The 15491-nt window shown below is 41.8% G+C and overlaps 1 protein-coding gene across 2 annotated transcripts in view; it reads right to left on the reverse strand.

Annotated features, from left to right (window-relative positions):
- Positions 1-15491, reverse strand: part of stk10 (serine/threonine kinase 10) — a 126682-nt gene that overhangs the window by 61971 nt on the left and 49220 nt on the right. For both annotated transcript variants that reach the window (XM_041193638.1, XM_041193637.1), the window contains exon 3: positions 754-802. In XM_041193638.1, the coding sequence (XP_041049572.1) occupies positions 754-802 (49 nt within the window). The remainder of the gene's footprint in view (positions 1-753; positions 803-15491) is intronic.

Below are 15491 nucleotides of genomic sequence, written 5' to 3' on the forward strand. Positions count from 1 at the left end.
AAAAATGCCACACAACAAATATGTAAATTCCAAATGGGGAATGGGTGCTCACGAGCAAGGTAGGCCGGAAAAAAAAATAGAATGGAGTTGGGGAAAGGGGCGCGGGGGGTGGAGATATGGGATTTGGCTCTTTGGGGCAAGTCCTTTCAAGCAAACCATAAATTAAGACCAGGGGGACAAGAACAGAGTTGTGATGGTGTTTAGTTTCTTTCACAATTTTAAAAAGTTCATTCATGGGAAATGCTCGTTGCTGGCTAGGTCCATCCCTAATTATCCTGTAGAAGGTTCTGCGATGCACAAAATATTAGTGTATGTGATCTGCAAAACGTGACATCTTTAGCATCAAAAGCAGTTATCACAGCACCACCTACAGTTACAATTGGTCCTGGATTATGGGAAGGGCTATCATGAAACTTTTGATAAAATGCATGCAACAAACAAAATATAGGCTATTTGTTTACTTTGAACTGGTAGCATATTTGGGAACAGTTTCCAGTATAAAATTACACTATGCAGGGGTGTTTAGAAGCAAAAAGGGAGAGGCAAGTCTCATTGGAGAGGTCCTAGAGCTCTATGCACGTCCCAGTTGGGGCCCTGTTATTCCATCGGGTCCACAAGGACTCCACAGAAAAAAACAACTTTTTTTTTTCCAGGAATTACATAACCACCAAATTTTCAAAGTAACCAATGTTTCAAATATTGAATGTACAAAATAATAGCTTGTTATTTAAATCTTTGATGCAGAAAGCCTACCCAACATTGTTGCATCCACTGCACCACCAGGACAGAACTCGATCATAATCTTTAAAAGGAGAAAACAAACAAGTAAGCTGCATGAACATTTTGGATCAAAGTGAAGTTTCAGGCAGATATTTTATACAAAGTTATTGCACAAAGCCACACATATTCTTATTGATGCCTTTCCAACAAACTACATCGCCAACTGGCCACTTGGTGAGGATGTTATGCAAATTGAAAGCACCAGCTTCCTAATGATGCTTGACCAATTGATGGTTATGTGTAAGGAACAGTCATGATGCAAACTCACTCATTTGGCCTCCACTAGACTCTTGGAAAGGGCGAGCCTCAGGTTCATGCGTAACCGTGGTTTACGCATCCCTCTCCATCCGAGTTAACTGGCACAAGTTAGTTTTGTGCCACAAAGCAAAGAATACTTTCTCAATAACAACAATGGCAGGGAGGGGCAGGAAAGAGGGAGACTTTAAAAAGCTAATATTTAGAGAGCACACAGCATTGAGAAATTAAAGAAATTCCTAAGCAGGTGGCAAGACACATCGAAGTGTAATGGTTGAATGAGCAGCCATCAATTTACGGAGAGTTCTCTCAGGTAAACATAGAAAATAGGAGGACTAGGTCATTCGGTCCTTCGAGCCTGCTCCGCCATTTAACATGACCATGGCTGATCCTCTATCTCAAATGCCATACTCCCGCTCTCTTCCCATATCCCTTAATGCCTTTAGAGTCTAGAAATCTATTTCTTTCTTAAATATATTCAGTGACTTGGCCTCCACAGCTTTCTGTGGTAGAGAATTCAACAGGTTCACCACCCTGAGTGAAGAAGTTCCTCTTCCTCTCAGTCCTGAATGGCCTACCCATATAATCAGACTGTGACCCCTTGTTCTAGAACCCCAGCCAGAGGAAACATCATTCCTGCATCCAGTCTGTCCAGCTGTGTCAGGATTTTATACATTAGAAGAATGAGAGGGGATCTCATTTTAAACTCCAGTGAATACTGGCCTAGTCCATCCAATCTCTCCTCATACGACATTCCTGTCATCCAGGAATCAGTCTGGTGAACCGTCGCTGCACTCCCTCTATGGAAAGTTTATCCTTTCTTAGGTAAGGAGACCAAGACTGCACACAATACTCCAGATGTGGTCTCACCAAGGCCCTGTACAGCTGCTGTAAGACATCCTTGCTCCTGTACTCAAGTCTTCTCGCAATGATGGCCAACATGCCATTTGCCTTCTTAACTGCTTGCTGTACCTGCATACTTGCTTTCAGTGACTGATGTCCAAGGACACCCAGATCCCTTTGTACATCAACATTTCCCAATCTGTCACCATTTAAATAACACACTGCCATTCTGTTTTTCCTACCAAAGTGGATAACTTCACACTTGCCCACATTAAACTGCATGTGCCATGTATTTGCCCACTCACTGGCCAGGATTTTCCCATCAGCGATTTGGGGGTGGCGCCCGCACGCCGACAGGAAAATGACGCAGGATGACCCCCTGACGTCATCCCGGTCCCTTTAAACCTTTCCGGAAGGCGGGTGGACAGTGAAATCAGCTGTCTGCCTGCCTGCCGACCTGTCCATGGCCAATTAAGGCCATTGACAGGCTAATTAAGATTGTTAAAGACCCTGCCCATCTAACCTTAAGGCTGGCGGACTCCTGATTATACATAAAGCATCATCCACTGGCAGGATGAGGTTTCATGTCTGTTTTTAAAAAGTTTCATAAAGTTTGTGTGTTTCTTATGAACATTTCCCATCTCGTGTGCGAAAGAGCACACTCAGACAGATGGGCAATCCCTCCCGCCCTTGCACAGGAAGTGCATAGCGCTTCCTGTCAGGCAGGCCGCTGAGCCTGCCCACTCAAAATGGCAGCGGGCCCTGTTTCAGCAGCGTTCGGCTGCCTGCCCGCCGCCGAGCCAGTGGGACCCACCCACCCACCAAGGACAAAATTCTGCCCACTCAATCTGTCTAAGTTGCCTTGAAGCCTCTTAACATCTTCCTCACCACTCACATTCCCACCAAGTTTGTGTCGTCAGCAAACTTTGAAATATTACATCTGGTTCCCTCATCCAAATCACTGATATATATTGTGAATAGCTGGGGCCCAAGTGCTGACCTCTGCAGTGCTCCACTCCTCACTGCCTGCCATTGCGAAAGAGACCTAATTATTCCTACTGTTTCCAGTCTGCTAACCAATTTTCAATCCATGCCAATATATTACCCCCAATTCCATGTGCTTTAATTTTGCACACTAACTTCTTATGTGGGACTTTATTAAAAGCTTTCTAAAAATCCAAATACACCACATCCACTGGTTTTCCCGTATCTGTTAGTTACATACTTAAAAAACTACAGTAGGATTATCAAACATGATTTCCCTTTCATAAATCCATGTTGATGTTGTTTAATCTCACTGCTCTTTTCTAAGTGTCCTGTTATCACATCTTTTATAATAGATTCTAGCATTTTCCCTACTACTGATGTTAGGCTAACCGGTCTGTAATTCACTGTTTTCTCCCTCCCCCACTTTTATAAAGAGCGGAGTTACATTTGCCAGCCTCCACTTTGCTGGGACTATTCCAGAACTTGCAGAATTTTGGAAGACGACAACCAATACATCCACCATTTCCATGGCTACCTTCTTTAGTACCCTGGGATGTAGATTATCAGGCCCTAGGGATTTATCAACTTCCAGTCCAGCATTTAATTTATCCAGCACTATTTTTTTTAGTAATACTAATTTCCTTCAATTCTTGGAGTTCTTTAGCCTGGAAAGTAATGGCCAAGTCATCATCATATGCGAAGAGCTGTGTCTTTGTGGGAGGGGGGTCACTGGTATATATGTGTTGAAGAAAACCAGTGTGAGGACTGATCCCTGTGGGAGCCCATTGTTCATCATGCGTGGGCAGCTGACTTGAATTCCAAGGTGCTTGAATTCCAAGGTGCACGCAAAGAAGTTTTTTTTACTGTTGATTAGTTGTAGGGTTTTGATACAGCAGATGATTTCAAAGAGTTTGATCAGCATGCCTGTGCACCACACTGTGCACTATACAAAGGATAAGTCAAAAAAGGCAGTTCCTATCTTCAGGCCTTTCTGGAAACCGGCTTCAATATGCAAGGTCAATGTAAAGAGTGTTTGTGGCCTGTGTGAAAACCTGCCTATCCGGGGTAGGGGGATGGTATTGCTGCTTCCAGGGTGTGACCCAGCTGGTTTATCTCATACAGAAAATAGTGGCTACCACCTGGGGCAGCAGAGCCAACATACTACACACTGTTTCACTTGCCCTAGTCTACCCAATAGCAGAGTACTGGCTCAAGAGCAGGCACACAAACATGGTAGATTTCCACCTCTGGGAAGTCATGAAGATTATTTCTGGTACATTGAGACCAACACAGCTCAAGTGCTTCCTGTGCTAGCACACATTAAACCTGCTGTTCCACAGGAAAAACATCCTCCTCAAAGAACACCACTGGCTGACAGCTAACAAAACACTCCCATTGGCACAGGGCCTCAAAATAAAACATGTTCCTGCTGGAACATTCTACACACCCATCAAATGGATGATAGTTCCACCTCCTGATGGCGCACCTCCTGGTTGACTGCAAACATCAACTGCAACCTGGTAACTGACCCAAGTGAAGTCTCAGGTTTCAACGTTCCACGGCAAATCCGGACAACCCTCAACGGCTTGAGGATAGATTGGGGAAGATGTGGCCACCTGTTCCACAAGTGGGACATGAGGAACAGCTCAAGTTGTGACTGTGGCCGCCCAAGTCAGACCATGACCATGTGGTGGTCAAAACATTTTTCACCCAGAGGGTGGTTGGAGCCTGGAACAAACTTCTCAAAAGGGTGTTGGATAGAGGTTCGACTGAGGTGTTCTAAAGGAATTGGACTGCTACCTGAAAAGAGAGAATGTACAAGGTTATGGGGATAAGGCAGGGGAGTGGGACTAGGTGGAATGCTGCTTCAGAAAGCCAGTGCAGACTCAATGGACTGAATAGCCTCCTTCTACACTAAAGATACTGTGATGCATACTGAACTTCTGCCCTGAGATAGCCATTCCTGGTGGCATCACAACCATTCACACTGCACCCAGCTGAAGCTGCTAAATGGATTGTTAACCTCAATGTCAAATTCTAATTGCTTGTCCAGCTAGATGAATGAAAAAAAATTGTGGAGTGGAGAGTATTAGAGGGAAGGAGAAACCGAGTACTAGAAGAGTTGTGTGTGCTGGAAGAGATATTCATTGAAAACAATGGTGGATTTTGAATTGACTTATTGGGACATGGGTGTTATAAAACTAACATTTTTTTCCATTATATTATTGTGTTTATTGTAATATAGGTTTATGGGTGTGAGTGTAGATGGTTCTGATGTGAGATTTAATAAGAGTCAGGTAGACTGCAAGCTTGAAATTATCAAAAGCTAGGGGTAAAAGGCATTTGAAATGCTAATGAGTAAACAATGAGGGCTTAGCATGTATGGTGTGAAGGAAATTTGTATTTTTATGTAAATGAAGGGGTTGTTTAGGTTTCAAAGAGATGATAGGATGTTTACAACTAACAAGATAAGCAAGGCCAAGTGGTATGTTTCTTTTTCCTAAAGGTACTGACTACATTGGCAACATGAAAGATTTTTATATTATGGGAAAAGTAAATTTCCAAAGGCATTTAGAACAATGGAATTTACAGATTAAAGAAAGAAACACATATAAAGAAGAATGGAAGGCCATGTTGGGGGGGGGCATGTAAGATCTAAAAGGACTGCGTAAAACAGACTTAGGGAAGCCGTCAGCCACTTTTGCTGAGGTCTACTCTATCCAGTGATCAAAGGTGGAGGAAAACCTTTGGAATTCTGCTGTCAAATGGGTGCTGTGGTAAACTTAAGCTTGTCTATTTAAACTTAAAATCTATTTTGGGACCATTGCCTTAAAGGGGGTGTAGCTGGGAGTCAGGTTAATTAGGGATTTTGGGATTTGTCATAGTATTAAGTAACTGTAATCTTATGTACGTGCTTGAAATCTTTTCTTTTGTTAATAAATGTTTTAAATTAGCTTTTAAAATCTCTAAAGGTGTTAGTGGACTCATTAGTTGAGTTCGGTGCACAAATCTTCTCGTAATAAATACAAATTGCAAAGCCATTGTGATAGCGTGGCCAAGTTTCCCTTGAGGATTTGATCTGCCTGGCAAACATCAACTGCCATGTCATAACATGGGGAGCCAGTGGAGCTTAGCGAGACAAGATGTAAGGCTTCGTGATGGATGAAGGTTCAGACTACAGGGGTGTGGATGTGTTGAAGCCTGGAAGCAATCTAGAGAAACTGCAGGGTGATGGAGGCATGGACAGAGGTCCATCATTAGAAGTTGATAAATAAGGGTGGCAGTAGGCAATGCTGGAAAGGAGAAGCAAGCAATTTTATTGATGGGGTTGATAAAATCTCTCCAGTATTGAGAAAATACTCCAGTCTTTCTAGACATTGGCTTTAGCAAATCCAACAAGTTCAGTGGGGTGGCTGTCAGGTACATGTGGCCCATAGTTTGTGAAATGCAAACAGGCAACATTAAACAAATATAAAAGCATCTACTGATGACACTGGCAAAGAGAAAATAATGCAGAAATTTTGAAAGAAAAATCAGAAAAAAACTACAAATACATGGGTATCTACAAACATCTGTGGAGAGCATTGACAATTTATGTTTTAGGTGGCTTATTCTTCATGGATATGCACCCAAAAGATGAAACACCAGCTCTTCCCATTCATGCTGATTGACCTTCTAGGTTTCTAGCTTTTTTGTTTTTTCTATTGTTGGGACTTCATCAATTTCAGACTAGGCTGTGTGATGTTCATTGGCCCAGCTACTGTTTGAAAAAGTAAATTAGTTCAAAAACAGGCATTTCCCATAATAAGAGAACTTCCTTTTATCAAAGCCTGTGACTTTCCACTCCCCAGCAGCAATGATCAAGTACAGTGGTGTAGTGATAAAAAGGCCCTTTTCCTTTGTTTGTGCTAACAGGACATGCCAAACATCCTGTTTTGTCAGTATATGCCAAACTAGTTACTGAAAGTGAAAATAACATACTGTAGTCCTGAATCATGAATCAAAAAAAATCACAATTATTGCACACAAATCAACTATTTTCTGGCCAAAGTAACTAGCAAATGCAGACCATATTTCATGATCCTTTGCATAATGCCATTTTAAAAAATGCATAATAAGTGATTGGATCACTATAATCAGGCTTCAGATGGTTTACACCTTGACATGTCACCACAAAGGTTTGGCCTGCTGCCTATAGACAAAGGTAATTAAAGGCTCATTCCAGTGAGCAAGCTCCTACCTGGTGTAAATCTAGTATTACACTATAACGAGTCCTTACACATCCATAGCTTGATATCAGGGTTCATACTGATTTTACTGTGGGACTGCTAAGTAAAACAGGAAAGGAATAATGATATTTTGAAGCCTGTAGTCAAGCTGTTAGCAAAATTCACTGAACTAGAAACTTTACAATTTAAAGCATCGCTCAGTATAAGCTGCAACTGCTAGTAACCCAGTTCTTTCCTCAATTGTGGCATTCAGTAGGCATACTGCCCATACATCTTGGCCTCCAACCACAACCCAACTCTGGATGCCGCTAGAATTATGATATCCAATTTTCTTTGTTTGGAAGCAAGAATATTTGAAATCAACATTGTGAAGTAGAGTACTTGAGTTCTAGGCTACAGGTGTGCCACTGAGCTCTCTGGATGACAACATCCATCATTTTTCTAACTTGCATCTTAGCTAGGGTGAATAACGCATCCAAATAATAAACAAGAAAGATGTGTTTATCATGGTTGCATAACAGTAGATATTACTTCACTGGGAATACTCTGCAGAGGGTGCAGTAGCCTTCATATTTCAGTCAGTTGAAATACATACAAAATGTATGATACAATTGTGTATTGATTTGGAACAAAGGAACACAGGGGCAGGTGTGGGCTATTCAGCCCCTTGGGCCTGCTTCACCATTCAACTACATCATGGCTGATCGTCTACCTGAACGCCATGCTATCCCTACAACCCTTGATGTCATTAGTATCTAGAAAACTATCAATCTTTGTCTTGAACATACTCAATGACTGACCTCCCACAGCCCTCTGGGGTAGAGAATTCCAAAGATAAAAACAAAAAAACTGCAGATGCTGGAAATCCAAAACAAAAAATAAAAAATACCTGGAAAAACTCAGCAGGTCTGGCAGCATCGGCGGAGAGGAGTACAGTTGACGTTTCGAGTCCTCATGACCCTTCAACAGAACTAAGTAAAGATAGGAGAGGGATGAAATATAAGCTGGTTTGGGGGGGGGGGGGGGGGGGGGTGTTGTTGGGACAAGCAAGCAGTGATAGGAGGAGATAACCAAAAGATGTCACAGACAAAAGAACAGAGGTGTTGAAGGTGGTGATATTATCCAAAAGAATGTGCTAATTAAGAATGGAGAGCAGGACAAGCAAGGTAGCTCTAGTGGGGGTGGGGTGAAATAAGACTAAAAGGGCATAAAAGGTAAAGATAAATGAACGGTGGAATACATTAAAAATAAAGGAAATAGGTGGGAAAAGAAAAATCTATATAAATTATTGGAAAAACAAGGAGGAGGGGGAAGAAACGGCAAGGGGATGGAGATGGAGGAGGGAGTTCAAGATCTAAAATTGTTGAACTCCAGAAGGCTGTAAAGTGCCTCATCAGAAGATGAGGTGCTGTTTCTCCAGTTTGTGTTGAGCTGCACTGGAACAATGCAGCAAGCCAAGGACAGACATGTGGGCAAGAAAGCAGGGTGGAGTGTTAAAATAGCAAGTGACAGGGAGGTTTGGGACTTGGAAAAATTAATTAATTTTGCTTCCAGTCTCCACCGCTCCATCATTTTCACATGGTCCATCTCTGACACTTCCCTTCCCTTCCTTGACCTCTCTGTCTCAATTTCTGGTGATAGACTGTCCACCAATATCCATTACAAGCCCACCGACTCCCACAGCCACCTCGACTACAGCTCCTCACACCCCGCTTCCTGTAAGTACTCTATCCCATTCTCTCAGTCCCTTCGCCTCCGTCGCATCTGTTCTGATGATGCTACCTTCAAAAACAGTTCCTCTGACATGTCCTCCTTCCTTGACCGGGGTTTTCCACTCACGGTAGTTGACAGGGCCCTCAACCGTGTCCAGCCCATCTTCCACGCATCCACCCTCACGCCTTCTCCTTCCTCCCAGAAACATGATAGGGTCCCCCTTGTCCTCACTTAGCACCCCACCAGCCTCCACATTCAAAGGATCTTCCTCTGCCATTTCCGTGAACTCCAGCATGACGACACCACCAAACACAACTTCCCTTCACCTCCCGGCAGCATTTTGCAGGGATCATTCCCTCTGGGACACCCTGGTCCACTCCTCCATCACCCCCTACTCCTCAAGCCCCTCCTACGGCATCTCCCCAACATATATGCAACACCTGACCCTTCACTTCCTCTCTCCTCACTGTCCAAGGGCTCAAACACTCCTTTCAAGTGAAGCAGCATTTCACTTGCATTTTCTTCAACTTAGTCTACTGCATTCATTGCTCCCAATGCGGTTTCCTCTACATTGGAGAGAGCAAACAGAGACTGGGTGACTGCTTTGCAGAACACCTTCGGTCTGTCCGCAAGCATCACCCAGACCTCCCTGTCACTTGCCATTTTAACACTCCACCCTGCTCTCTTGCCCACCATTGCTCCACCAATTTTGTAAGTTCCAATGAGATCACCTCTCAATCTTCTAAATTCTAGAGGATACAGACCCTGCAGTCTCCTCAATCTCTCCTCATAGGACAGTCGCACCATCCTAGGAATTAGTCTGGTGAACCTCCACTGCATGTTTTAGTTTGGGATGCAAGAGACTGGCATCTGTGGACCAGCTTCCTGTATTCACATTGCTGAAAGCAGCACCTTTTCCCCAACAATAGAACTATTCAAATAAGAGTCTGCAATTCTACCAGTGGGATAATGGGACCAATTGTAGCAATATAAATATAGCGAGCCAGCACACAGACACAGTTTCTCCACAATCCAAACTAAAAGGAAAGTGACCATCTAAAAGCCCTTGATGCATACTTTCTGATACCGGGCTAGGCAGCCCCCTCAGGATTGCAGCCTCCTGCAAGAGCAGAAACTGACCAGAATTGGCATCTGGTCAAGTTATGAATTCAATTGATCTTTGTGTCCCTCAGTGCTAAATTAGCAGTCTGTGAAGATTATAACATTTAAGGTGTAGGATGTTCCAATGTTTGTATGTAACAAGCATTGGAAGGAACCAATGTATGGTTCCTGCCTAGTAATAAGAGTGGGACACTCTGGGAGCATTTTGATAGGTCACCAGATCAGTTCAAGGGTCAGTGAATGGCTCTTCATGAGGAAGTCAGTTTGAGGCAGCCTGCCAGCCAACAAGTATCACAAAGAAAAAAGGGACAGAAACAGGTCCAAGTTAAAAGAAAAGAACAGAGAAACCGACTCCAACTTAAAGGGAGCAGACTTCAAGTAAAGAGAGCTGTTGGGGCAAAGGTACCCCTTTGGAGCATTGGTGTCCTGCATGGCACGGCTACAGGGCTGAAAGTGTGTTTGTAAGCTGCTGTTTGAGTGTACTCGGGAATCCAGGGAAAAGAAATCTTGGAAGACAAGATTGAACCCCGGGCCATTGTTAAAGCTGTGCAAGTGGGAGCAGCGTTTGGAGAGAATTCCAAGGCAAGATCTTCAAATGTGGAGATTGGAAACCCTCACGAGAAAGATGAAGTTTCAGTGAGGTTGATTGGCTCACAACGTGACAGACGTGGGTGGGGTGTTGAGAAACCCATGGAATCAGACTTCATACTCTAACATTCAGGGTAAGCATAAGAGAGATTTGTAAATTGTTTTATCTTTCAGAACTTGTATATTAAAGTTTGTTTTTGTTTGCCCAAAACCTGTTGAATCTTGTGGCTTTATTCCAAAAGCAAGTGCCTCGAATCTGAACCTTTATTTACTTTAAACAAAATGTCATTGGTCCACAACCAGATCTCCCCCCAAATCCTGGGGTCTGGCCAAGGATCGTAACAGTCATCAAAATATGAATTTGCTTCACTCAAAAGTGAAGCCTGCAACAAGGGAAAAACACAGCTATGATTCTTTGAAGAGCAACTTCCCTCCCTAGCTCTTCCCTTAGTTATCACCAGTGACAACTTTAGATTTTTTACATTTTGAGGTGAGCGAATGGCACACTATTAAAATATGATGCAGAAAACTCTCATTTCATCTGGTCAGCTGCCTAAGGCCTATACACCAGAAACTGAACAGAAGACAAAAAGCACCTTCAAATTTATTACCAGGGGTTCGTCATCTTAGCACCCCACTGAAAAATACCACAGTATTCCAAACCAGGCACTGTGGAAAGTTGAATACTGGTAATGATAGGAAATTGATCCTTCAGTTTATTGACAGCAAGTGGAGTTACAACAGAGGGAAAACGGCTCAAGGCTGTGCCCTCAAGCATTAAGCAATCTTCCAGAAAGTTACTGGCAACAAAGAAGAAAATCAGCTGAATTCCTGGACATGAATGCAGACAGTATAGAATTGAGCACAGGAATTGGCCACAGAAGCAACAGCACAGCTGTCCTAGGTATCATGCACAAAATGTTTATAAATGTAAGCCAGCTGGTATGTGCTAACTTACAATGCTTATTAATAGAACTCCAATGTAGCAAAACTCAGCTAATCTTTCCAGATACTGTACTTACTTCTGTTGAAGGTGAATTATAATCTTTAGCGCAACATTAAGGTAACAAATAGGATTCAAAGCAATGTGAGGAGTTGAATACTGTCTATGTTAGGCAAACGTACACCAGCTATATATGCAAATAAGGCCTTCTTGTAAGTATTAGTGGCCTGCAAACTCGAGGACTTGACTTCCATACAAATATTACCTTATCCTTTGCTGCCCAACATATCCATTTTTATTGTACCCCATCACTTATTAAGAAAGCAAAGAGTAAACTTCACATACACATCCAAAAGTAATATTAAAAGCAAAACCAAAATTATGTATATGGAGAAACAGAGCAGCTCTATCTTTATGACAACTTGGGAGCGCTGCATCACCAAAACTCTCATTAGATTCAGCTGTCTAGAAAACACTGGAGAAAGTATGCAAGCATTCCTTGCAGATGGTGTCCTGAAAACAGCTGCACGTTCATCCAATAAGTGGCCTCTGCACAGATCGGCATTTATTTCCCCCTCAGGCTCCTGACACTCCAGACAACACCACAGCAGAGAGGGAGGTTTATAATCACACTTTTATTATTACATGCATTATTTTCTTCCCAAATTCCTTCTTCTCTAAAAGCAATTACTTTTTACTTCTCATCTCTTCAATACCATACATCCAAAACCAATTGAAAAGAGAGAACTACAATTAATCTTTATATTCATAATTCATATTTGTGCATCCCTAAGAAAGTTGAACGGGTTGCGGGGAGGTAAGCAGAGGAAATACATACTCTATTCATGAGTGTCTTACTCTTTTTCTACCGTAAAACTCAAAAACAACAAATGTAGGAAGGGCTGTGTGTCCAAAATCATTACACAAAGTGCATGAAGGTAAGCAACCAAAACATTCACATGTAGTTTATCTATTACTTCTGCTTTAGGGAAGAGACTAATTACTAATACCTTCAACACAAAATGTCATCTGATACAAGGATTAGCAATAGGACTGGTTGTGGTGGAACCATGCATTTTCATAACACACACAGGACCACTCACTCAACATTCCTTGGTTAATTCCAATCCAAGTGTCAGATTAGAATGATTCCAGCTAGAAACTAATATGCCCTAAGTAAGCATTGATCGATATATCCTACATGGTATGACAGAACTACTAGGTCAATTTTGTTCTTCTGGAGGTGAAACTTTAACAACATGTCATCAAATCAGCATAAAGGAACTGCTTTCCTTAAGTTAGAAGTATGCAATAGGAAATTGTAAATAGTGTTCCAAATCTCCAATTTTATATAAAAAATGTTTTGCATCAAGTTACTTTACAGTTAGCATAAATTTGAAATGATGCAGTTTTACAACCTGTGCAAAGATCAGTGATAAAACTCAACCACAAGGTCAACCACAATTACGATATTACATGCAGTTGTAGGCACCAAGCAAAATATTTTTTTTCAACCACTATATTCCTGCCCTCAAGAATTCTCTTCCACTTGGCCTTACTATTCTCAAATCTTCAAAAAATTCACGAACTCTTAGCCCATCCTTTCATTTTCTGTTCACCATCCATTGCTCCCTTTGAAATCCCCAATTTTATTTGCTCTAACAGTGGGTGGCCATACCTTTAACTGCTTGGACTCTAATCTCTGGAATTCCCTCCCTAAACCTCTCCACCTCATGTTCCTCCTTTGAATCACTCCATACAATCGGCTACTTTGGCCAAGCTTCTGGTTACTTGTCCCAACATCTCTTTACATGGCTCTGTGACAAATTCAGTCTGATAAAGCTCCTGTGAACTAACTTGGGATATGTTACTACATTAGAAAATGCTTTTCAAGTGAAAGTTGTTGTAAAGTGCTCTAAGGTGAAGCTCTTCATGAATTTGCCACTGTAAAGAACGCATCCTTTTATCTTCTATTTCTGTTGGACTGTGGACTTAAAACTACACTGGCTGCAGTTTGAAAGATGTGTCTACTGGAACAAGATGAGAGATAAATACAATGTTGCAGTCCTGGAACAGAATGTGCCGTGAAATACAGGATGGTGCCAGAAAGGAGTCCTGGACCAAGGGAGCTGCCTGACAACAGCATTTTAACTGGCTCCTGACCAGGTTTTGTGTGGTAGCAGTGCAGCGGAAAGCTCCTGGCCTGCAAAGAGAAAACACCTAAAATCTCTTTTCCTCACATCTCTATAAACTACTCTCTCTCTGAGGAAACCCCTGTAAAAAGGAAAAGGGGAAAACCACTGTCAGAGACTTTGAAAAGCAAGTTCTCAATCAGTGAACTAAAGACTGAAAATGCTGGAAAACCACTTCATGTCATCGACGAGCTGAAAGGAATTTTGGAGGACATCAATCAAAATCAACCCATCAAATCCTGTACTCAAGATTGGTGTTATTGAACTGTTTTAGCCCACTCTTAAAACCCATGTCATGTGTGTCATGTGTATATAGGGATTTAAGGGGATAGAGTTTAAGTTATAGTGTTAGAAGCTGGCAGTTCATATTTCTTTCTTTTGTCACTTGTTAAAGATAATTTGTTCAATAAACAGTTATTTACTTAAGTTTACAAACCTGGTGCTCGTATTCTGTTTGCCCCAATTCTACCCAACTGTTTAACGGAGGTTATCTGGTTGTGTGGTCAAACTTTTCACATTTATCGCAGCTCGGGGAATAGTGGGGCTTGATATTACAGCGCACTATCCCTAGTGAGTCATGGCACTACAAATAAATGTAAATTGTGGTTGCAAATGTTATGAAACATTTAAAGATTATATAGAAAGTCGAGAATAATTTTCTATTTAAACAATATAAATAATAAATATTCCTCCTTTACTTTTGTCCAAAGCTAGGATGGTTTGCACTGAATTTATATGGATATGGAAAGCAGGTTACTGTCATACCAAATGGCAACAGTTTCAGTCTTCCAGGTTTGAGGGGAAGAACAGTTGCAATTATCTAGGTGTCTTTAATGCAGTAAATTGTCCGAAAGCCCTTCCCAAGAGCATGATTCAATAAAATTTCTCTAGAAGATATGGGGAGATGTAGCCAAAAACTTGCTTAAAGTAGTAGGTTTTAAAGAGCACCTTAAAATAGGAGGGAGACTGCGAGGCAGAGTTTTGGGTTAGAGCTTCAGATCCAGGAAACTAAAAATGATTAAAATTGGGACACACAAGAGGCCAGAATTAAAGAAATGCAGATGTCTTGGAGGGTTGTAGGGCTGGAGGAGATCACAGAGATAGTGAGAGTAGAGGCCATGAAGGGGAATTGAAAACAAGGTTGAGACTTTTAAAGTCAAAGTGGTGCCGTATTGGGATCATATCCACATTAGCAGCAGAGGGATGACGGGTGAATGGGACTTGATGAGAGTTAGATTACAGGGAGCAGAGTTTTGAATGACAATGCAAGGCAAGATGATAGCCAGGAGGGCACTGGGATAATCAATTTTAGAGCTAATAAAAGCATAGATGAGGGTCTCAACAGCAGCTAAGCCAAGAGGGGCAAAGGGGGAACAGGTATTATGGATCAGAAAGCCTTGCTGGAGGAGTATATTGGGTTGGAAGCTCAGTCAGAGTCAAATACAATGCCAATGTCACGAAGGGTCTGATTCAGCCAAAGAGTGGCCAGGACAAGACTGTATCAACTTAACTCATATCTCAGATATTCTACACACTGTTATTCACTAAGATAACTTCAAGATTGCTTACCGGAGTAGAACTCCTTTACAGGTACACCATCTGTTACCAATTTCAAATTTAAATGTTATTTTGTTAATGTACATAGAACAAGAGATGGTATTGGCTGCTGTCTTTATTCCAAGATATTAAAAAATGAATTATGAATGAGGAAAACATCTGTCTCAGATTTGGGTTTGCAAGAAACGTAGGTGGTCAAAATCATTAAACAGATTTAGGAAACAAAAGATCTAAAGCTATTCATTTTACGCAATGTACTGGTTTTCCTGTGGCCTGTTATGT

This window comes from Carcharodon carcharias, chromosome 8 (assembly GCF_017639515.1).
Source record: "Carcharodon carcharias isolate sCarCar2 chromosome 8, sCarCar2.pri, whole genome shotgun sequence".
NCBI lineage: Eukaryota > Metazoa > Chordata > Chondrichthyes > Lamniformes > Lamnidae > Carcharodon > Carcharodon carcharias.